Below are 22672 nucleotides of genomic sequence, written 5' to 3' on the forward strand. Positions count from 1 at the left end.
ACATTGTACACGCGTGCAACACGTGATATACACGTCACGTACGCACGTGGCACATGCACGACACGCGTGTTTGACATTGCTCTTTCACTCTACATGTGACCGACTGCCTCCGTGTACGGAATCTCAGAATACGGCCACGTTTGTAGGTGTAAACATTGCGGTTTACATGTTTTGAAGCAAAAACATCCTAATTGTGTTGTGTTTATCCTATTCGTATATGTGGTGTACGTCATGGGTTCACGTGACCTCTCGCAGCCACTAGTGGCTGCTGCATTCACCGCAACGTCGCCACAACGTAAGCAACAACAAAAGATAATCGATTGTTGAGGCAACCGCGACCCTGAATGGGGATAATTCATCAAATGAGAGCGTAGGCCAAATGCTCCAAACGCCTCTCAGAGACAGACAATATTTCACACATTTACGCGTGTTATTTAAATAAAAAGTCTCAAACGACATTAGCGTAAATTTCGATTTAAAGCTTTCGTAACTGCAGGGATTCATCTTCTTGGTTCTTTCGGTAAAGTCACGTAGAAGGGAAGTAATAAAATAATAAAAATAAAACATTAAATTTCGATGAAAAGCTTTTGTGACTGCAGGGATTCATCTTCTTGGTTCTTTCGGTAAAGTCACGTAGAAGGGAAGTAATAAAATAATAAAAATAAAACAATAAAATAATTACATTTCGATTTAAAGCTTTCGTGACTGCAGGGATTCATCTTCTTGGTTCTTTCGGTAAAGTCACGTAGAAGGGAAGTAATAAAATAATAAAAATAAAACATTAAATTTCGATGAAAAGCTTTTGTGACTGCAGGGATTCATCTTCTTGGTTCTTTCGGTAAAGTCACGTAGAAGGGAAGTAATAAAATAATAAAAATAAAACAATAAAATAATTACATTTCGATTTAAAGCTTTCGTGACTGCAGGGATTCATCTTCTTGGTTCTTTCGGTAAAGTCACGTAGAAGGGAAGTAATAAAATAATAAAAATAAAACATTAAATTTCGATGAAAAGCTTTCGTGACTGCAGGGATTCATCTTCTTGGTTCTTTCGGTAAAGTCACGTAGAAGGGAAGTAATAAAATAATAAAAATAAAACAATAAAATAATTACATTTCGATTTAAAGCTTTCGTGACTGCAGGGATTCATCTTCTTGGTTCTTTCGGTAAAGTCACGTAGAAGGGAAGTAATAAAATAATAAAAATAAAACATTAAATTTCGATGAAAAGCTTTCGTGACTGCAGGGATTCATCTTCTTGGCTCTTTCGGTAAAGTCACGTAGAAGGGAAGTAATAAAATAATAAAAATAAAACAATAAAATAATTACATTTCGATTTAAAGCTTTCGTGACTGCAGGGATTCATCTTCTTGGTTCTTTCGGTAAAGTCACGTAGAAGGGAAGTAATAAAATAAAAAAAATAAAACATGAAATTTCGATGAAAAGCTTTCGTGACTGCAGGGATTCATCTTCTTGGCTCTTTCGGTAAAGTCACGTAGAAGGGAAGTAATAAAATAATAAAAATAAAACATTAAATTTCGATGAAAAGCTTTCGTGACTGCAGGGATTCATCTTCTTGGCTCTTTCGGTAAAGTCACGTAGAAGGGAAGTAATAAAATAATAAAAATAAAACAATAAAATAATTACATTTCGATTTAAAGCTTTCGTGACTGCAGGGATTCATCTTCTTGGTTCTTTCGGTATAGTCACGTAGAAGGGAAGTAATAAAATAATACAAATAAAACATATTAAATTTCGATGTAAAGCTTTCGTGACTGCAGGGATTCATCTTCTTGGTTCTTTCGGTAAAGTCACGTAGAAGGGAAGTAATAAAACAATAAAAATAAAACAATAAAATAATTACATTTCGATTTAAAGCTTTCGTGACTGCAGGGATTCATCTTCTTGGTTCTTTCGGTAAAGTCACATAGAAAGAAATTAATAAAATATTAAAAATAAAACATAATAAAATAATTATTTTATTATGTTTTATTTTTATTAAGTCACGTAGAAAGAAATTAATAAAATAAAAATAATTATAATAAATTTTTTTTATTATGTTTTATTTTTATTATTTTATTAATTTCTTTATACGTGACTTTACCGAAAGAACCAAGAAGACATTAACGTCGTTTGAGAATTGCTCCGCGTTGCTAATTATAATATCCTCGCAATGGGAGCAAATGACCTGTCGTGCGTAGCGCTTCCACCCGCGGCGTCAAGTGGCGACTCCGATGAAGAGACGAAGTGACGGGGGGGGGTGGAATAAAAACCGGCAGTGCCGCATTCCGCCAAGGACGCGGGGTGAGGAAGCGGCGCCTAACGTTTTCGCGACATGGGGACTGTGCGTCGTCGTCGTCGTCGTCGTCATCATCATCATCATCACCGTCATGGTCGTCATCATCATCATCGTCATCATCATCATCATCGTCGTCGTCGGCATCATCATCATCGTCGTCATCATCATCATCATCGTCGTCGTCATCGTCATCGTCGTCATCATCATCATCGTCGTCATCATCACCGTCATCGTCGTCATCATCATCATCGTCATCGTCGTCATCAGCATCGTCGTCGTCATCATCGTCGTCGTCAGCGTCGTCGTTACGCTTGTGTCATTACGCGGTCGAGGCTGCTGAACGGACATTATTTGCCACGTTGGGGGGTTTGCGAGCGTGCATCGTTGAGGAGGGGTTCATCGGGCGAGGGTGGAACCCCGGGGCGCCTCAGCCGGTCTCGGCCGGCAACTGTCCCGAAACGTCGATTCCGCAATATTTTTGGGAGCCAAGGCACATCGCAAACCCCCCCCACCCTCCCACGCCCTGACTGTGTGTCGGCGTCGTCGCGATGCTGCGGTGCTGAGCGAGTGCCGTGGTGTGACTTGTGTGTGATGATAATGTGTGTGCATGGCGTGTGTGTGATGCTGTGTGCGATGCTGCGTGGTGCAGTGGTGTGGTGCAGTGCTGTGGCGTGCACGATGATGTGTGGTCCTGTGCGGTGGTGCTGTGCGGTGCGCTGGTATGTGTGGTGCTGTGTGATGTGGTGGTGCATGTTGTGTTATGTGTGTGGTGCAGTGGTTCTGCGTGGCGCTGTGCTCTGTGGTGCGGTGGTGGCGTGCGGCAGCGTGGTAAATATTTGTTCGCGTTTCCCGTCCTCCTTGAATGACAGCACTGCACTCGAATTGAAAACTTCCTTGTCCTGAAGATGAACGCCGTCTGTGATCACAAGGGACGCACAGACGCCTGCGACCACAAATCACGTGACCGCACGCGTGACATCGGCGTTCCCGGAGCGAGAAATGAAACATCGCGTCGAGCTTTAGCATCGTCGGTGGGAAAACTTGAATCGAATCACGGAAATCCACATTCCGCTGCGCCCCAAAGGAGCCAATGATCATCACCTTGCGTCGTCACCCGCCGCGACGCTTCGATATGAAAAAAACGAAATCGGCCGTCGAACAAAAACAGGGGAGCGACAATGAAGAGCTTGCAACATTCGCAAAGCAGCGGAGGGCAGCGAGAGAGAGAGGCTCGTTGCCTAGAATCGCATCGAGACAGAAAGAGACAGAGAGAGGTGGGGGGGGGGGGGGAGCGGACAAACACGTGGATCAGCAAAGGGAGCCACCACAAATCAGCGACGTCGTATTGACCGTTAATAAACGTAAGTGGGGCTTGAGTCGTTAGGAAGGATGATGGCGGGCGGTCGATAATGACGACGACGACGACGCGGGCGTGGCACGTGGCACGTGCTGCGTTGCTGGCGTGCAGAGCTCGACGTCGAATCGTGAGCACGTGACATCGCAGGGTGCCATCACGTGGTCATCCGCAGCTGGGCCCATTGCAATGCAATGCAGTTGTCGCAGCGTTGCAAACGACGTCTGCAGCGGGTGACCCTGCTGGTGACCCGCTAAGCAGGTCGGGACTAAGTCGTTTCGACTGATTTGCCGATGGGGTCAAGGTGACTGCGATGAACGAGGCTGGACCTGCACCCGAATGGCAATCTCTGCGGGTACCCGCGGGCGATCCGTGGGGAACCCGCTGGTACCAGCAGGTGGTCTGTGGGTAACCCGCTGGTACCAGCAGGTGATCTGTGGGTAACCCGCTGGTACCAGCAGGTGATCTGTGGGTAACCCGCTGGTACCAGCAGGTGATCTGTGGGTAACCCGCTGGTATCCGCGCTGATGCAGGATTCCTCATCGCGGCGTTCGGCAGCCAGACGGTCAGGTTGGTGCGACACTAAAAGAGGTGGCCGCATTGTAGTTGCGTTATCCCGCTGGAGTGGGGGGCGGGGGCAGGAGGTGGTAGGGTGGGGGGCAGTTCAGACTCTCTCAAGGGCCCTCGCTCGTAATTTCGCCCCGCGATAATAAATTACGGGGGGGGGGGGGGGGGGGCTCGCCGCTCCGCGCTCTTGAGAGATTGCACGAGCTGATGGTGACGGGCATCCAGCACAGGGAGCAGAATCGATGGGAGAGTGGCTGAGCGAGCGAAGAGGTGTGAGAGAGTGGGGGGGGAGGAGGGAGGGGCGGGGGGAAAGACGCTCAGGGTGAGACGAGAAAGGGGGGCGGGGATTGAGGAAATCGGAAGGGAGATGGGGGGGGGGTAGAGAGGGAGTTGGAGAGACGAGGGGGTAGGGGAGGATGAGACACGAGTGGAAAAACGGGGAGATAGAGAGGGGGGGGGGGGGAGGCAGAGAGGAGGGGGATTAGGAAGCAGCTACCCCGTGCTTCGTCTGCACGGTTCCGTTAGGAGCCGTTCCCGAGCCGTGCCGTGCTGTGCCTTTGTTGGTTCCAGCTCAATTATCTGTCCCGTCACCTTAGGCCGTCGTGGTGTATTGTACCGACAAGTGGCAGTGAGTGATGTTTTGTTTATATTAATAATACTGTCATGTATTTATATGCCAATGTTACATTTAAGCTGATCGATGAACACAACTATTCGAACGTGGCAAGGGGGCGAAAAACAACCCTACTAATAATACAAACGAGGCGGTAAAAACAAGACAAATAAAATACATCATTGGATTGAACCGCGGCTCTCAATCACGGCGATTCGTGAAACCTCCTTGGGTTGGGCGTTGGGTTTCGGGTTGTCGGGGCTCGTTCGCCCGCCGGTGATCTTCGTAATTACATTCATTCGGTCGCTCGTCTCAGAAGCGCCTTGCACGCGCCATGCAGTGGCGGCATCTGTTTCATTAAACGGACGCGTCGCCTGGATGCGCCTCGAGCTCCCGTCATTCCGCCAGTGCGCGCGTCTCTCGCGATGACAATAACTTCAGGTGTTGTGCGCGACGACGTGCAAATGAATCAAATGATTGGCTCGCCGGGTAAGCTACTTTACTCGCGTTTAAACCCTCGTGTTACATCCAGGACTCAAGATGACATTTGCTTTGTTGATTACGGTGAGAGAGAGAGAGAGCGGAATTAATCGGAAGATCGCGTGGATCGGCGGAGGGACGTCGTTTTTACCTTTTGGGGTAAAAAAATAATCAAAGTTGGGCCCTGGGCAGGACGCGTCACTCGATGACCGCTCACTGCGTCGCGCGGCGCTTTCAGACGCGCTTCTGCGGCCGTCTGGAACGCTCTTCCTTCCGATATTAGGAAGACACTTGGAGAAATGCACTTTTATTTCATCTAGATTGAAACCTAACTTCTTTCGAACTGCTGTTTGTGTTTAGTTTTGTTGTCCTTCCCTGTTACCAGGTAAGGCCCAGTGAGCTAAATGGCTCTTTTTTTCCAGAAGCGACCGGTCTACAAACGAAGTGGCTTATCACGTGGACATGTATAGCAGCCAAACACTCTAAACGCACGTTGATTCTAAGCGTAGAGGGAAAACCCGGAGGACCTGGAGAAAAATGCACGTGACCACGGGGAGAGAGAGAACATGCAAACTCCAAATATACAGCAGGCGTCAGGGTCGGGATAGATCCCGCCGCCTGCATACCAGGCGAGACAGTTAACATCTCACCACCGTGGCGCCCTCATGGAGTTCACATGGAGTGCTCTTACCAATAACACCCGGTTAACCCAGCAGCATTTGCTTCACAAGCGCGATTCTGCTACTGAGACCCAGAAGGTCAAAACCGGTCCAGAGTTAGCCTCAAACAAATGCTCCCGGATCATATCTGGTCTAGAAAGCCGATCGGCTGATGGGCCGCGCCATCGTTTGTGTTTCCGCGTGGTGACACTCGCACAAACCGGGCTGTACGTGTTGTCGCTCTCCGCGTGTTCTCACGACGCCCGCCGTGCACTTACCTAACACGTTTCTTTTTCTACAAATTGCATGTTATAAAATATATACCCCGAGGCCTGTTCGGATCCGATCGCGCCCGCCAGGTTACGGCAACGGTTGGTGGCTCTGCCCTGAGCTTGGCTTTATTGGGTTCGTTCCGATTCAATCGTAGCTCTTTCATCGCCACCCCCCCCCCCCCCCCCCCCCGGGGTTTCTCCTTGCGCCGCTGTCAAAGTTCTTCGCTCGAAAGCCGCAACGCCGCGCAATCGCCTGCGGTGCCTTTTTTGCTTTCACGCAGTGGTCACAGGCGTCGGCGCTTGGGTGGAAAAAACCCGATTTTTCCAGCGGCAGGCATCGGGTTTTTTCTTTAATACAATTAAACCCGATTTCGGGGAATTAAAACCTGGTTTAATGAATGCGAAACTCTGATCCAAGGCTTAGGCTGCTTCCTCGTCGGTGCTGCTATCGTACTCGGGGCCGTCGGGCACGGGGTAGCCGTAGAATGCGGCGGGCAGGTTGGTCTTGATGAACACGAGCTTCTCCTCCACAATCGTGGGTGCCAGTGAGTTCCTTCGCTTGGAATGGATGAAGCCCATCGTTGAGAAGTGCGGTTCTGCTAATTAGAACCAATTAAACCGGATTTCTCCCAATCTAAAATGATCGGGTTTAATATAAAAAGACAATCAAACCCGATTGTAAAACAACCCGACTGTGCCACCCTTGCGTCGGTGAGCGGCTGGCCAATTCACGGACGACGTCGTTCCCACGTTCGTCCGTCCGACTGCTGAGCCGTTAGCAAACCTCGTGGATGTTCGCCGTCTGATTCTATTGGAATCCAATTCCTACTAGGGACGGGCTTTGTGTGCGCATGATGAAAGCTCATTCGTCAGGGGCGCTTTTCCACCTTGAACACCCCGTGCTGTGATTTACAATCGGAGCACAAATCACCGTCGTGTGCTCCGTGTGCCGAGCCGCGTTCCGGCCAGGCTGAGAAGTAGCGCTATCGGTTAGAAACAATTTTGGTGAAACAATGTTTGTTGCACAAAATACGTTATTATCACCACGTTCACAAGTCGTTAACATAAATCATTGATGGTCATCATCGTGATAAGCAGCCGGCACGATCGAGAACCCGGGTTCAATGCCAGGTTGTTTTCGGTGGCGTTTGACTAAATCAGAATCTCAGGTGCAGTGAGTTGATCTCAGCTTGGTCACCAATGGAGTGCGCTTGCCATTTAACGAATACCCGTCAAGTAAATTTTGGATGTTTTACTTACATTTCGCAAAAAATTCCACTTCTTAGAATGAATGACGTTGGGTTGACTGCCATGTGATAAACATCCCTTTGGCAGGAAGCCAAGTGGGGTTCAGCGGTCAATTGGAAAAGATCTAAGAAGTGGTTCTGTGACATCCATTACCATGGCCCGTTCTCTGACTAGGGCCACTGCTCTCCGAGGTTTTAGAATTTTGGAATAAAATTGAAAGACAGAAAAAAAACTCGAAACAAGGCCTACATTGAAGTCCATCAGCCGGGGTTTGTCCCTGCCAGCCGCACCACAACGAGTCCACCTCCCGCTTTGAATTTGGAGCCCTGCGTGAGTGCATGGGCTTCGTGATATTGACAACTCCCACGGTGAGAATTGATCAAAGGTGGTCGGGGTGCGGTGGGGAGGTGCAAGAAAGCTTAGATTTCCAGGGTGAACATAATCAATATTTATTGGGAGAGCCATTGCCCAAAGCTTTGCCTATTATATATTTTCGCTTATTAAGGCCACACACATTGTTATTGAGGAACGTGTTAAGTTTTATTCTTAATTGTGCATTTGCACCACTGCCAACGCAGCATCATCACCAATTAAATCATTGTTGAAACGGTTTAATTATATGAACAGAACCCATTATTTGCTCTTCGTTCGCGATTGCTATTACTTTTTCTTCTTCCTCCTCCTCCTACGCGCTTTGTGAACGACGCGACCACGAGTCAAAGCACGGCTCCGGAGGCTCAGCGCCGTCCCACCGATTCATCGCGGGCAACTCGGCCGCTTCAAACAAACAAACGACGGCGGCCCCCGCGGGACACCCCTCGTTCGCTCCGCAAGACTTTCAAAGTTCATTTATTAGGTATAGCCCTGTGAGCCATCCGGCTCTTGAATCGGGTGCAACCGCAACGAACAAAAAAACATGAACAAGAAAACATCTTAAAGTGACTATGTGCAAACAGAAAATCCAAGAAAAGACAGCAAAATATTGCAGAAAAATCGCCGTACACCAACCCTGTGCAAATATCCCAGTGGGATGCAAGTCAAACAACAACAACTTTGACCGATGATATCGACGATGGCTTGGGGAGGCTGTCATCCAGCAGTGGATTCATCGTGGCTGACGATGGCGGTACATACTGGATAGATATAAACTATCGGGGGGGGGCATCTTAAGATTTACGCAGGAAAGGTTTATTGAGCTTCACGACTACTTTTCAGGAGGGTCATGTCTTTGGGATGTTTGGCTAAACCCATATTAATGAGCCTTGGCAAGCGGGATGCAACAAGAGTGCCCGGGTTCTAGCCCACCATGGATACGAGGAGGGGAATACTTAGAGCGCCACACAGATGGATTAAACATTCACGAACGCACTGCCATCTCTTGCAATACTTTGTGGCTCTCCGATGGTGTTGTTTGTCGGCTTGAACTGCCCACTGTTGGGCGTGATGTCGGGGCGTTTCGCCTTGTTCTTGCCAGGAGCTTCTTCGATGCTGGGAGCTTAGGGATGTGGTGCAAAACGTCGGTACATAGTACCGGTGCACACCTGAAACGCTCGTCGCGGGGGGGGGGAGCTCCTACAGCGCGAACCGCACCCCCCCCCCCCCCCCCGCGGCGTTAGCGGCAGCAGCCTACCTACCCAGTCATGTCGGATCGTTCATTACCCCCTCGCTTGCGTGAGAGCTCACACGCGTCTCGGCAGAGGGGGTGGCCCAGCGTCGCGCAGTCGCGAGCCGCCGCGAGCCACGTTGTAGGCAACCGCGTGCCCGTTCTCCCCGTTTCAGCCTCGCCACGATCATTTACCAGCAAAGGAGCGGCGGAGCCGTGGAGGAGAATGCGTCAAATTAAACCCGAGGAAGAAGAACAGAAAGTATGCGCCGCCCGCCGTAGATTATCACCGCTCTCACACGGCGCAGACCGCCGCGCGTGTGGGATTAATGGCAATCGATTGGCCCGGTAACTTCCCCTGATGAGATTTCATTAATTGTCTGGGAAGGAAACAATCGCTGTGCTAGATTTTAATTTGGATAACTGTGAGCAGCTTTCTACGCCCGCCCACGACCCACACCTCTCATAATCTCTGTGGGGTTCCCCCGAGTGCTTAAGAAACTTGGGCTAAGTAAGTTAATTGTTCACAAAACCTAATTGGCCAACCAGCACTTTCTGTACTTTAATTGTAAAGGTACCCTTGGTGGCATTGCATCATCGTAACACATTTTCCCGTGTCCTAATCTTTATATTTTTTTAAATTTTACTAGCTAAGGGTCAGTGAGCTGTAAAGCTCTTTTTCAAAAGCAACCTGGCCACAAACGATAGCCCAACGAAGTGGCTTATCGCGTGTTTCTAAATGCGGAGAGATTAACCGGAGGTCCTGGAGAAAAATCCACGCGACCACGGGAAGAGAGAGAGAACATTCAAACTACAAATATGCAGGTGTCAGGGTCGGGATCGAACCCACGACTTCCTGCGTACCAGGCGAGGTAGTTAACATCTCGCCACCGCGGTGCCCCTGGGTAAGGGTTAATCACCCACCCGGAGTGCACCCAACGCCTGTGATGTCGGTGGTGAGTGATGTCCCGAACTGGTCCAGGGCCGCACTGCTTATGTGATGTGGATTCTCTCCGTTCTCGTGACGCGATGATGACAACGTCGCAATTGGGATGGGAATTGGGAAGTAGACTTAAATACACATTGAATGCAAATGCCCTTACTGTTGATGTTGTTGCTACTGTTGTTGTTTTTGTTGTGATTTGGTAGTCGATGTAGTCGTATTGTTGTTGATTTCACCGTCGTCAGCCGATGATGATGATGCTGATAACGTCTTCGACGTCACTTTTATTGTCACTGCCGACGATGCTGTCACGTGTTGCCACTGTTGTTGACGCTGATGACGACGACGATGTCACTGTGGGCGATGATGTCATTGACGCCGTCGCTGTCGCCGCCCGTCTTCGCGACAGGAGCGAAGTTCCGCAAGTACGTGGGCCACTCGGCGCCGGTGACGTGCGCCCGCTGGTCGCAGGACAGCGCGTGGCTCGTGAGCATCGGCGGCACGGACCACTCGCTCTTCCAGTGGCGCTTCATCCCCGAGGGCGTGCCCGTGTCCGACGCCCCGCCGCAGGGTACGCCCTTCACCGTACCCACGCATCATCATCATCAACAGTAGCAGCAGCAGCATCATGGTCCATCGGCAGATAGCCCGTCGTAGGTGTCCACTGCGCATTTTGTTATTCGGACGTCGTCACGTGCGTTGGATTGCCGTCCTTTTTTCGCGGCCGACGTATCGTCACCCTTTCGCCCGAACCTGCTGCTTTATCTCCAGGCTTGGGACTGTCTCAGATACCCGCTTGGATTGAACCCAAGTCAGCAGTCATGACAGAGGGCACGTGACGTACGAGCAAGGCCGGCGCGTCTCTCGGGGTTTTACCCGCCGGGTAGTCTTTTCTCCATAAACTCGGGGCTTGTTAAAGGTGTCCCTTTTGGGAGATGTGATAACTCACTGGCGGATCCCTTCGCCAAGAAAAAAAATATTCTGTCCGCGCGACGACCGAGTTCACATTTTTCACGAAAAATGCTAAACCCATAAACCGGTCACCATGTACCGTACCGCGGCGGCTTGCTTAGAGCACGCAGTAATTCAGGTCCCATAAACGTCTCAACGGAAATGTCACGAAATCAGCGTCCTGATCGTTTTCAAGAAATCGCTTACACTTTTTTTTTCCAACATCCATATTATGCTGCCTTGTGCCATCCGCCTCGTTGAGCGATCGGCTTGCATTGGAATATAATTTGCGTGCAATTTACCTAATTCCTAAATAATGGATTCAGACGCACGATTTTGTGAGTGCAGCGTGAAGGCCAACGGGCCAACGGAGACTCTAGCGCGTTTGTTTATGCGCCGTGGACACGAAAAGGAGTTTTGGTTGTGATTGTTTGTTCTCTGCTTATGAGGGTGGTGGTGGTGGTGGCTACAAAGACAAAGTGGGGAGCGGTGGTGCAACGGTTTACACAACGCTGCGCTACGAACCCGGCGACCCGAGTTCGGTTCCCGCTCGCGGCCAACACCGGCAACGATTGGCTGAACCGGTCCTGGGCTTCCTCTAGGTCGACTCTGCCACAAATGAGTACCTGGTAGCGATGTGTTAACATCGCCACTGGGGAGACAAAGGCGGCCGGGCGTGGCGCTGGCCACCCACCCCTCCGTGTGCTGTGCCGGCCTTGATAGGTGCTGCTCGCTAACAGCGCTTGGTCCCAACCATCTGTTAAGGCTACACGGGGGATCTTTGTCTGTTTGGTGGTGGTGGCTGAGCAGTGGTATTGGTTGGGACATGTGCTCTCGGCTCGCTTTGCGACGTTCATCACTAAATTGGCCTGGGCTGTCACGGAAGCCGGGCCGTGATCGCCACGGAAGCTTCATCTTGCGGCTTAAGAATAAATTGAAGCGGGGAATCATCCGTGCATTGTTTCACAGCCTTGGCTGACCAGCACCATTGTCCAAATATGTATTGTTTGTGGGCAAGATTGGATGCAAAACGCTCTCACAATGGTGTCTCTGTTTTGTGAAATATTTTTCCCTTCACCTTACGCTCATTCTTCTTATTGTCGCGGCAAACGGCTCGATTAAATGTCGCGCCGTGCAGCAGCAGAATGATGAGCATATGCGCGTTGGTATGTGTGTGAGCGCATGCGTTGGCATGTGTGTGTTGCGCGTGCGTTGGTATGTGTGTGTGCGCGTGCGTTGGTATGTGTGTGTGCGCGTGCGTTTCCGTGTGTGTGCGCGTGCGTTGCCGTGTGGGCGAGAAAGAGTGCACACTCGGGAGTCGCAAGGCAACGGGCGCGAGGGTTTCGCGTGCACGTTGCAGAATCATCATCAGAATATTTATTCAGGCTGGAAGAATCCGATGAGCTGTGAACCTCTTTTGCACGGATGTTTTTTTCCGAGCACTTACTGCAATTTCCAAGAAAAAATCACCTTCCATTGCGCGGTGCGACCCCCGTAACGGAATGGAAGCTCCCTTAATTTACCGGCTCACCGTCTTGTTTTTTTATTTAAGTTTGTAATCGATGCCCACGTCGATTTTTTTGGCGCTCCACCGTTCAACCGTGCGCGTGGCCGGGCACCGATGCCAGCACACTCCCGTTGGCCCCGGGCTGCAGCTATTCGTTGGTTAAACTGATGACACGTGCTTTGGAATGGTGAACCCCGTGACCACCACCACCCCCCCCCCCCCCACACACAAATATAGGGAGCTGCTCATCCAGCAGTGGATTGACAATGTATAATATTTATAACACCACGTTTGAGTCTAGACATTATTACCGCTGTATATTCCGTATTGGATGGAATGGTTGGCGCACTGGTTAGGGACCACTGCTATGAACCCGGCGGTCCGAGTTAAATTTACAGCTACGGCTATTATCAGCGGCAAGCGATATCTGAATCATTCCTGGACACCCCCCTCCACCAACTCCCATCCCATCAGCAACCGCCACTCACAGGCCTGGTGATGTGTAATCACACAATGCCAATGATTGAGGAAGCCCTGATTCATCAGTGGATTTGCACTATGGATCGGCATGTAAAATCATTAATAACAAGGCTATGCCGAACAAAGGGCGCAGGCGTAACAAGCGAGATAGACGATGCACACTCGAAGGGCACTGTGAACAACATGTCCAGTATAGACGGCACAGAGAGTCTAATCAGTTCTTGAACCAAATCACGACCCAGGATCGTGACAACCGATGAAATTTCCCGAGTGCTTCTGCAGTTGTCTGGCTCGTGTGCAATATTACAGCACTTTGTCAGTCCACTCCCAGATGAAATACCTCCCTCCCTACAGGGCGGTGATTGTTTGAGCGCACTTGATCGGTGCGGAACATTTGAATAAAGTGGCCGGCAGAAGTGGAAAGGGTTGCGCCCTCACCGGTACGGAATCCGCGGCTGAGAGGAGAGGGTTTTTGTTGTCGTCGTTGTCCGTCACTTCGCAAAGTGGTCTGGCCGCCATTTAGCCCGAACGGGAGACCGCGCCGTGGATCGTGCTATGGCGCAGCGCGGCGAGTGGCCAAGGTGGGCCGATTCATGGTAAATACACGCGGCACCTGGTCAGTGTAGTATGTGCAAAATGTGCGTGTCTTTTTTTTTACTGTCACTCTTGCTCGATCGTGCTCGGGTTGTGTGTGCTGATTGTCGCCGTGTCGTGAGTCGAAAGAAACACGTTTGCGTGAAATCCCTGGCAGTGAGCACAGAAGGAGATATGCCAGAACTACATTCGAGTGCAATACTGTTCAGTTTTAGACAGAATCTGCATTCATAGAGCCGTGCAAGACGGCGTGCATGATAAGGCGCGCGTGTGTGTAGATGTGGGGAGAAGTAGTCAGCGCGCTACGCTATGATCTCCGGCTACCCGAGTTCGATTCCCACTCACGGCCAACACCAGCGACGATTTATCTGTACTGTTCCTGGGCCTCCCCTAGGTCGACTCAGCCTCAAATGAGTGCCTGGGGTGGTGTGTAAGCATCAGCACTAGGGAGACAAAGGCGGCCGGGCGTGGTGTTGGCCACCCACCACCTCGTGCGCTGTGCCGGCCTTCAGAGGCACTCGCTAACAGCACTTGCCCTAACAGCCTGTTCAAGACTATACGTGGGGATCTTTTCCGTTGTATATAAATTCTAAATGCTGCCTATATATTTTTTTTGGTAGAGTCACTGGCGATTGGGCTGGGACCATCGGCGTAATGTATCCTCGCTTTAATCAGAAAAAAAAACCGGTGTGCGGTGTGCGTGTGTAAACTCAGGGGTTGGTTGGTGAATGTGCGTCGCTGACACGCGCACCTTGTTCTCTTCCCGTGCCTCCTCTGCTTCCGATGACCCAAACAGAGACGTACACGGAGTCTAACAGCGAGGGCTCCGACTCGGATTTGTCCGACGTTCCGGAACTGGACTCTGACATCGAGCAGGAGATGCAGATCAACTACGAGCGGCACGTGGGTGGAGCTCCCCGCGACGAGCAATTTCACTTCTGCGCCCTGTAGTCCCGATGGGGGGCGGGGATGGGAGCGGTGGGGGAGTGGTTAGCGCACCGCACTACGAGCAATGGCACCTGGGTTAGCCACTGACCTATGACTCACGCCGGCACTAATGCCGCCGGCACGAATGGCAAAAAAAAAAAGTCAAATTGTGTTCCGTGCTGAAATGTACAATATGGCAGCACTCGTAAAAAATTTTTTAAAAGATAATATCAACTTGTAACACACTACGAGCAATGGAACCTGGGTTAGCCACTGACCTATGACTCACGCCGGCACTAATGCCGCCGGCACGAATGGTAAAAAAAAAAAAGTCAAATTGTGTTCCGTGCTGAAATGTACAATTTGGCAGCGCTCATAAAACATGTTTTTTTAAAGATAATATCAACTTGTAACGCGCCGAACAACATTCTCTCTTTCTCTCTCTCCGTCATCGTCAGGACAAGATCCAGAAATTCAGAGTGACGGTCCCTCTGACAGTTAATTTGTTTGGCTGTGTCATGTTGTGCAGGGCTCTCAATGGCACAAATTTGGGCACGCCACTAAGTGACCGAACATTAAACAAATCTGATGAAGTTGAGAGTTATCGTTCGTTGTGAGTGAGTCGACATTAATGCCTTTTCAACTAAATGCTTAATTTCAAAACCAATTAAAAAAAATATTTGGCAAAATAACTGCTCAGTGTGCTTCCATATCATCTGTTGTCCAAACCAAGGTAGTGCCCATTATCCCTAACCCTCTCCTTCACCCAAAGGGGTTCACTGTTGGAAACATATTTGCACTGCAGTATTTGCCCATGCTTCTGAGCAACGCAGTCACACAATTTTTGGTTAAATTAGCATTTTGACTTTTTAGCGTTGTGCTGCGTGCATGCGCGCATGTGTGTGTGCGCACGTGTACGTGCATTGTGCTGCGTGCGTGTGTGTGCTCGCCCGTGCATTTGTGCGCATGCATTGTGCTGCGTGTGTGCCTGTGTGTACGTGCGTGCGCGTGCGTGCGGGCCCAGATCTACAAGGAGGACCTCCCGCAGCTCCGTCAGCAGAACCGCGAGAAGAAGCGAGCGGCGACGTCTCAGAGGCGCGAGCGGGCGCCCGGCAGCAGCCTGCGCCTGCACTTTGTGCACGGGTGCGTCCCCCGCTCACGCACTCGCGTTCCCCGCTCCGTGTGCGCGTTCCCACAATGTCGCTGAATGTGGAGGGAAAAGCCGGAGGGGCCCCGGAGCAAAAATCCACACCGCAAACTCCAGATATACGGCAGGCGTCAGGGTTGGGATCGAACCCACGACCTCGTGCATACCAGACGGGGTGGATGACATCTCGCCGCCGCGGGACAGTGCGGGTGGGCTTGGGGCAGGCGGCCGTCGTGGCTAGGCAGCCAGGTGGCCTTGGTGGAGACCAGCGACGGAGTTGCAGCGCCCACCCTTAAGGGACACGTCTCATCGACGGAGACGGAGCAGTGAAATCGTCTCGAGCGCCGGAGCTCGAATGGGTCGTTACGTCAACGACATCGTGAGCGATTGCGACGTGAGTTAGTGGGGGGCGGCGAGGTATGGGGGGCGAGGTTGGTGCCTTCATCAAGCAGTGGATAAACCGTAGCTGACGACGACGACGCTGCTGCTGCTGATGAGGATGATGATGATGGTGGCGGTTAGCGATGCGCTGTCCTTTGGCTCCACATTTACGAGCTCGCACACTCCGCCGGAGCTCCCGGCCGTCGGGCAGTTCGCTCGCATCGCTGAATAAAAACAAACCTTGAAATGAAACAACAAAACACACAAACACACACACACACTCCTCTGCATGAATTACGTTTCGCGTGGCATACGTTTGGCGAGGGAGGGGTACGACAGTGGCGCAAGTGGATGGGACGCCGGGCTATGAACTCCGGCAAAACCTGAGGTTGATTCTTGACTGTGGGTCAAATTGGTTGTGAGGAATATCTGAACCGGTCCTGAGCTCTCCCTAGGTTGACTCGGCCTTAACTGAATAGCTGGTGTGGTGCGTAAACATCGGCACTGGGGAGATAAAGGCGGCTGGGTGGTGCTTTCTCGCCACACCACCCCCTCGTGTGCCGTGCCGGCCTTCATTGTTGCTCCCGATTATCACGGTTGGCTATGTATGGTGCGAAGGAAGTTCAACATAATACGCATACACTCGCGCCAACGGTTTGTTAAGGCTTACCGGAGGGTAAGCGTGTGTGTGTGTGGGGAACTGTAGCATAGTGGTTAGCGCGCTACGCTACGAACCCACTGACCCGAGTTTGATTCCCACTCACGGCTAACACCAGTGACGGTCCTGGGCCTCCCCTAGGTCGACTCAGCCTCGGGAGACAAAGTCGGCCAGGCATGGTGCTGGTCACCCACCCGACTCCTCGTGTGCCGTGCCGGCCTTCACAGGTGCTCGCCGACAGCACTTGCCCCCGACAGTCCGTTAAGGCTTTACGGGGTATCTTTGTCTTTGTGTACGCGCGTGCGAGCAGGTACCGCGGTTACGACTGCCGCAACAACCTGTACTACACGCAGACGGGCGAGGTGGTGCACCACGTGGCGGCCGTGGGCATCGTGTACAACCGGCAGCAGCACACGCAGCGCTTCTACCTGGGCCACGATGACGACATCCTCTGCCTCGCCATCCACCCCGCCAAGGACTACGTCGCCACCGGGCAGGTCTGCGGGCGCGTCCGTCCATCCGTTCATTTGTCCAGCTGCCTGTCCCTCCGTCCGTCCATCAGTTCGTTTCTCCCCTTGTGTATGAACGTCCATCTGTCCATTCGTCAGTCTGTCCAGGTGATGATGCGACTGGCGGTCCTTCCGGCTGTTCGTCTGTTCGTTTTGTCCAGCTGTCTGTCCCTCCCTCCGTCCGCCCGTCTGTCCGTTTGTCCGTCCGTCATCTGCTAGCCATGGCCTCGTAATCCGCTCCGCCAGTGACAACATCGCCACGGGCCAGGTTGGAGGGCACCTGCTGATGTCGTGGTTGTTGTCCTGTTTGTCCATCCGTACGTTCTTCTGTCTGTCTGACTGTTCTTCTGTCCTTACGTTTTGTTCATCCATTTGTACTTCTAATCGTTCATCCTTCCCGCAGTCCGTTTGGCTCTTTGTCAATCTTTCTGCCCATCTTCATGTCTGTTTGTCTATCAGCTTATACATCTTGTCCGTCCGTCTGTTTGTCCATTTGTAACATCCATTTGTACATCCATCCATTGGTTTGTCCTTCAGTTTGTCCATCTTGTCCATCCACGTGTTTTTTTTTCAGCCCATCTGTCCATTCATCCATCTGTCCATCCCCCTATCCATCTCTTCATCCACCCATCTAGCACTCCATCCACCTCTTCATCCATCCAATCATCTGTCCGCCTGTCCACACACCCGTCCCGCACCATTCGCACGTCCATTTGTCCAACGCGCCCCGAGTCGGTTTTCGCCACCCTTGCTTGCTCGACCCGGTGCGAGCGACAGCGGAGGCTGAGAGACGCGTGGGGGGCGGTGGGGGCGCCGTGCGCCCGGTGTGGTTTGCCGCAGGTGGGGCGCGACGCCGCGGTGCACGTGTGGGACACCGAGACGCTGCGGCCACTCGCCGTGCTCAAGGGGGAGCACCGGCGGGGCGTCTGCGCCGTCGAGTTCTCCGGTACGAGCCGTAGACACGTCACCGCGCCACGTCGGAGCCACGCTCACTCACGCCGAGCCATTTGTACTCGGGGGCATATCTCAATGTGCAACCTGCAACAGATTTTCATCGTATTTGCGGTCAAAGTAATTTCTATGTGTGTGTGTGTATGTATATATTAAATTCTCAAATAGATATTCATCCAATAGGATGGGGGCGTGGGCAGGGGGTGGGGGAGTGGTTTATGTGCAGTCATTGGTGACCGGGCTGGCACCATCAACTCGACGCACGCCGGTTCAATCTCGGGCGACTGAAACCTGGACTCAAACCCATGAACCCCGCCCGGTGGCAGGATCCCCGGCCTGCGCGCGGCTCCACTCTCAACACAGCCCCAGCCTCGCGCCCGCGTCCTGAGCCCAGCTGCCACGTTTTTGAGGGGAGGCCTCGAGAGGGAGGGGATTATCCTAAAGCTCATAATTCCCCGGCAAACGTGATCGCTATTAGCCGCGCACGCGCACACACGCGCGCACACACGCTTGGTGTTGCGCTCCCATGGCCTAATTCACGCGCTGGTTTGGGACGGGAGCTCCGGCAAAGTCGCCGATGTTTGAAGCTAATTTGGCTGTCCCTTTTTCTTTCTTTCTTTTTTCTCTCTCTTGCCAAAGAATCGGCGCAAAAATCTTCGCGGTCAATACAGCTGGCTCAAGTCCCCACCGCCCACACACGGCCCAGTGTCCCAAAACGATCATTCCATACCAGCTTATAGCAGACACTGATGGAAAGTGTGACTGAGCTTCCAGAACCAGGAATATTAAAAAAATTATACTGGTAGGAACCTTCTGGTTCCACCAGCCCACAGGGGATTATTGTGTCCGTCTGTCTGTCGTGCATCCAAAATGGGAGGGGTGGGGCTGGAGGGAGAGGGGAGGGTGGGGAGGGGCTGGGTGGGGAGGGTGGGGCTGGGTGGGGGGTGGGAGGGGTGGGGCTGGGTGGGGAGGAGCTGGTCACCCCGTGGTGCCCTTATAAAACTCAACGTTTAACCTACTCACGCCGGCTTGTGCCCGCCCTCACAGTCGGGCATATTTGCGGAATACACCACGCCGCCGTTGACCCTGGCCATTGACCGAGCAACCCAACGTTCCTACCAGCTCCCTCCGCAGGAATGTGTTGTAAACATTCCGTCGTCAATTCACTGGCGGATGAAGGCCTTCCCAATGCGTTTGTTCGACCATACTTCACCGCGCTGGTCATTTTGGGATGACTGCTAGGGACCGGTTCAAGCATCACTCGCCACTGATGTTAGCCCTGGTCGGGAATCTAACTCAGGTCGCTGGGTTCATAGCGCAGTGTGATGACGTCTTGCGCCCGCCGCTCACCCCTCGTTGTCTTACGCACACAAGCGACACCTCTGTAACCGAAGCGCGCTTCGATTTCTCATCGCGTACGCTTTTTATTCGTGATACGTTTCACGACAGCACGACCGGGAGGCTTGCTACTTTGGCGGTGGTGGCCGGTGATACGGAACACCGTTCGATTTGTGAATGCGAGCATTCACTTCCATCCCCGGTGGCGCACGTTCATGTGAAGTCGTCGCGTGAAATGCGTTGACTGCTAAGACGCCAATGTGTGCGGATGTAATATAGCGAACGCTGTTTTCAATGCGCACATGACGCGCTTATAAATGTATATATATACGAACAACAAAAATTACCAAATTTTCCATTACAATGTTGCTGCTATCCTCCGATGAGCACTGTTGGCTACGTACGATGCGAAAGAAGTTCAACGTACATACGCGAAATGAACAAATATCCGTGCCGATTTAAAAAAAAAATTTGCAGAGCAGTGCCATCACCCCTGTGTTTATGTTAGATGGCAGCCGGTGCAAGGTGCTACCGCTGAGCTCCTTCTGAGAGCCCTCCGAGAGACATGTTGATTGCGTTGCTAATCAAACCGAAATGTTTACTCTTTAATTCACGGTGCTGTGGTTTCCTCGATTAAAAACGGAAAAACTAATTTTGCTCCGATGCTATTTCGTGCGCTCAGCGGTGACCCAGCTGAGAACCCCGTTGTAGTCGCAGGCTGCTGGATCATGGATTTGACCTCTGACCCACCCGACCGCCTCCACATCCACCCACGTTGCAGCCATCGTCCCGCTTAGCCACAGCGGGTTGAACGAGCTTACCGCTGCAGCTGGAAAGAAAATCCATAATGGAGGTTTTTTTTGGGTTAGATTGCGTAAATATAAATGTGTCATTAAACCGGGCAATTAGTAAGGCTTGTCACGTAAACAGAACGTAGCCAATTCGTTGCTCGTACAGCACACCGGTGTGTTGGAGAGCAAAGCCACACACCCCGGTGACAAACCTTACTAGTTACTAGTACAGCACATCAGTGTGTGCGGATTTGCTCTCCAACACACCGGTGTGCTGTACTAGTGACGAATTTGCACGTTCTGTTTACATGACATCTGTGACACACCTAGTTGGCTGTGTCGGGTGGTGGCGGGTTTAACGACACATTTATATTCACGCGATCCAACCCCAACAAAAAACTATCATGGATGAACGCCTGCGACGGTCTCATTCCCGCAGCCGGTGCCGCCATTGTGTAATCACAAACAACTATTCTCAAATTCACAGCCACAATTCAACGTCACCGTTGCCCTAATCCGTTAGCCGGCCGACCACCTCCATGCGTGTTTGTTTTTATTAGTGACGCTGTGATTATTGTTGTTGTGGGTGAGGGGCGGGTGGGGTTTGATTTTTTTTTTATTCCGTTGGAGCGCAAAAAAACAAATTGAATGTAAGGTGGTGAGCCGGCGTGACTCCGCGAGTAATGACTCTCGTTTGTTATTAAAAGCCCACGCGGCATACCGTGCGTGATGCGGCGGGCATCACGCAATGCCAAGCACTGCGCTACGAACCCGAGCACCCGAGTTCCATTCCCGACCATGGTTCACATCGGTCGTGGGGGCCTCCCTTAAGTTAAAGGTGCTGCCCTGCGATTGGACATCTGAGACACACCTGGACATCTGTGACACACCTGGAGATATGAGACACACCTGGACATCTGAGACACACCTGCACATCTGTGACACACCTGGACATCTGTGACACACCTGGACATCTGAGACACACCTGGACATCTGTGACACACCTGGAGATCTGTGACACACCTGGACATCTGTGACACACCTGGAGATCTGTGACACACCTGGACATCTGTGACACACCTGGACATGTGACACACCTGGACATCTGAGACACACCTGTACATCTGAGACACACCTGGACATCTGAGACACACCTGTACATCTGTGACACACCTGGACATCTGTGACACACCTGGACATGTGACACACCTGGACATCTGTGACACACCTGGACATCTGTGAATAATAACTTAGTAGCTCAGCACTGGGGAGACGAGAGACGGCTGGGCGTGGTTTCCTGGCCACACCACGCCCCCGCTCGTTCGCCCCCTACGTACGTACGTGTGTATGTCGAACTTCTTTCGTGCCGTACGTAGCCGACCGTGCTAATCGGAGGTGCGGTAGGGGGGGGGGACAACGGGGCGCTCGTGCCAGACGGCTCTTGCCCCCTACGGTCCTAAAGCTTTCGTGACTGCAGGGATTCATCTTCTTAGTTCTTTCGGTAAAGTCACGTAGAAGGTAAATAATAAAATAATAAAAATAAAACATAATAAAATATTCTTATGTTTTATGGTTCATTATTTTATTATTTAAAAAGAAAACATAATAAAATATTATGATGTTTTATTATGTAATATTTTTATTATTTAATTAGTTCCCTTCTATGTGACTTTACCGAAAGAACCAAGAAGATGAAACCGCACGGTCCTGTTGAAGGCTGCGCCGGTTGACCTTCGTCTCTGTTGCGTGTGTCCGTGACGCAGCCGACGGGAAGCGGCTGGTGAGCGTCGGGCTGGACGATGCCCACACCATCGTCGTGTGGGAGTGGAAGCGCGGCGAGAAGATTGCGTCGGCCAGGTGACGGGGGGGGGGGGCGTTACCCTTTGAGTTTTTTTTCCCACCGTCATTACAGAGCCAAGAATACAGCGGGAACATCAAAGCAAGGGCAAAACTTGAGTGGTACTTTTTTTTGCGACAACTCGCACGTGGCTTGCGCGCACAGTTAATGTAGATTCGATCTCTCTCTCTCTCTCGTGTAGAGCTGAATGAGCAGCAACTTCCAAGTCCATGTCCAGATTGGTTATAGCCATGAAACGGCTTCTTAAGTTGATGTGCGGTGGATTAATTCAGCGCCACGCGTTTCACATTGCTTCGCCATGTCGGTGTGCATCTCGCGGAGTATGCTAAGCACAAAGACAACAATCCCCCGTATAGCCCTTTAACAGTCTGTTGGGGCGAGTGCTATTAGTGATCACACACACACACACGTACAGAAACACACACAAGACAAAGGTGCTGCAGTTGGACTTTAGACGGATGACACTGTTAGCAAGCACCTAGTACGGCCCATCGTTTTTTATTATTTCCTGCCGTTTGTCAATCCACTGCTGGATGAAGGCCTC

General features: G+C 51.4%; 1 protein-coding gene across 1 annotated transcript in view; it reads left to right on the forward strand.

Moving 5' to 3' along the window:
• The window catches only part of LOC144728736 (echinoderm microtubule-associated protein-like 6), a 119167-nt gene that overhangs the window by 42046 nt on the left and 54449 nt on the right, over nt 1–22672 (forward strand). Inside the window, 6 exon segments of the mRNA XM_078608342.1 lie at nt 10446–10607; nt 14365–14471; nt 15520–15638; nt 16992–17178; nt 18031–18136; nt 22034–22127. Of these exon segments, the coding sequence (XP_078464468.1) occupies nt 10446–10607; nt 14365–14471; nt 15520–15638; nt 16992–17178; nt 18031–18136; nt 22034–22127 (775 nt within the window).

Source organism: Lampetra planeri, chromosome 30 (assembly GCF_965212315.1).
Source record: "Lampetra planeri chromosome 30, kcLamPlan1.2.h2, whole genome shotgun sequence".
In the NCBI taxonomy this organism is placed as follows: Eukaryota; Metazoa; Chordata; class Hyperoartia; order Petromyzontiformes; family Petromyzontidae; genus Lampetra; species Lampetra planeri.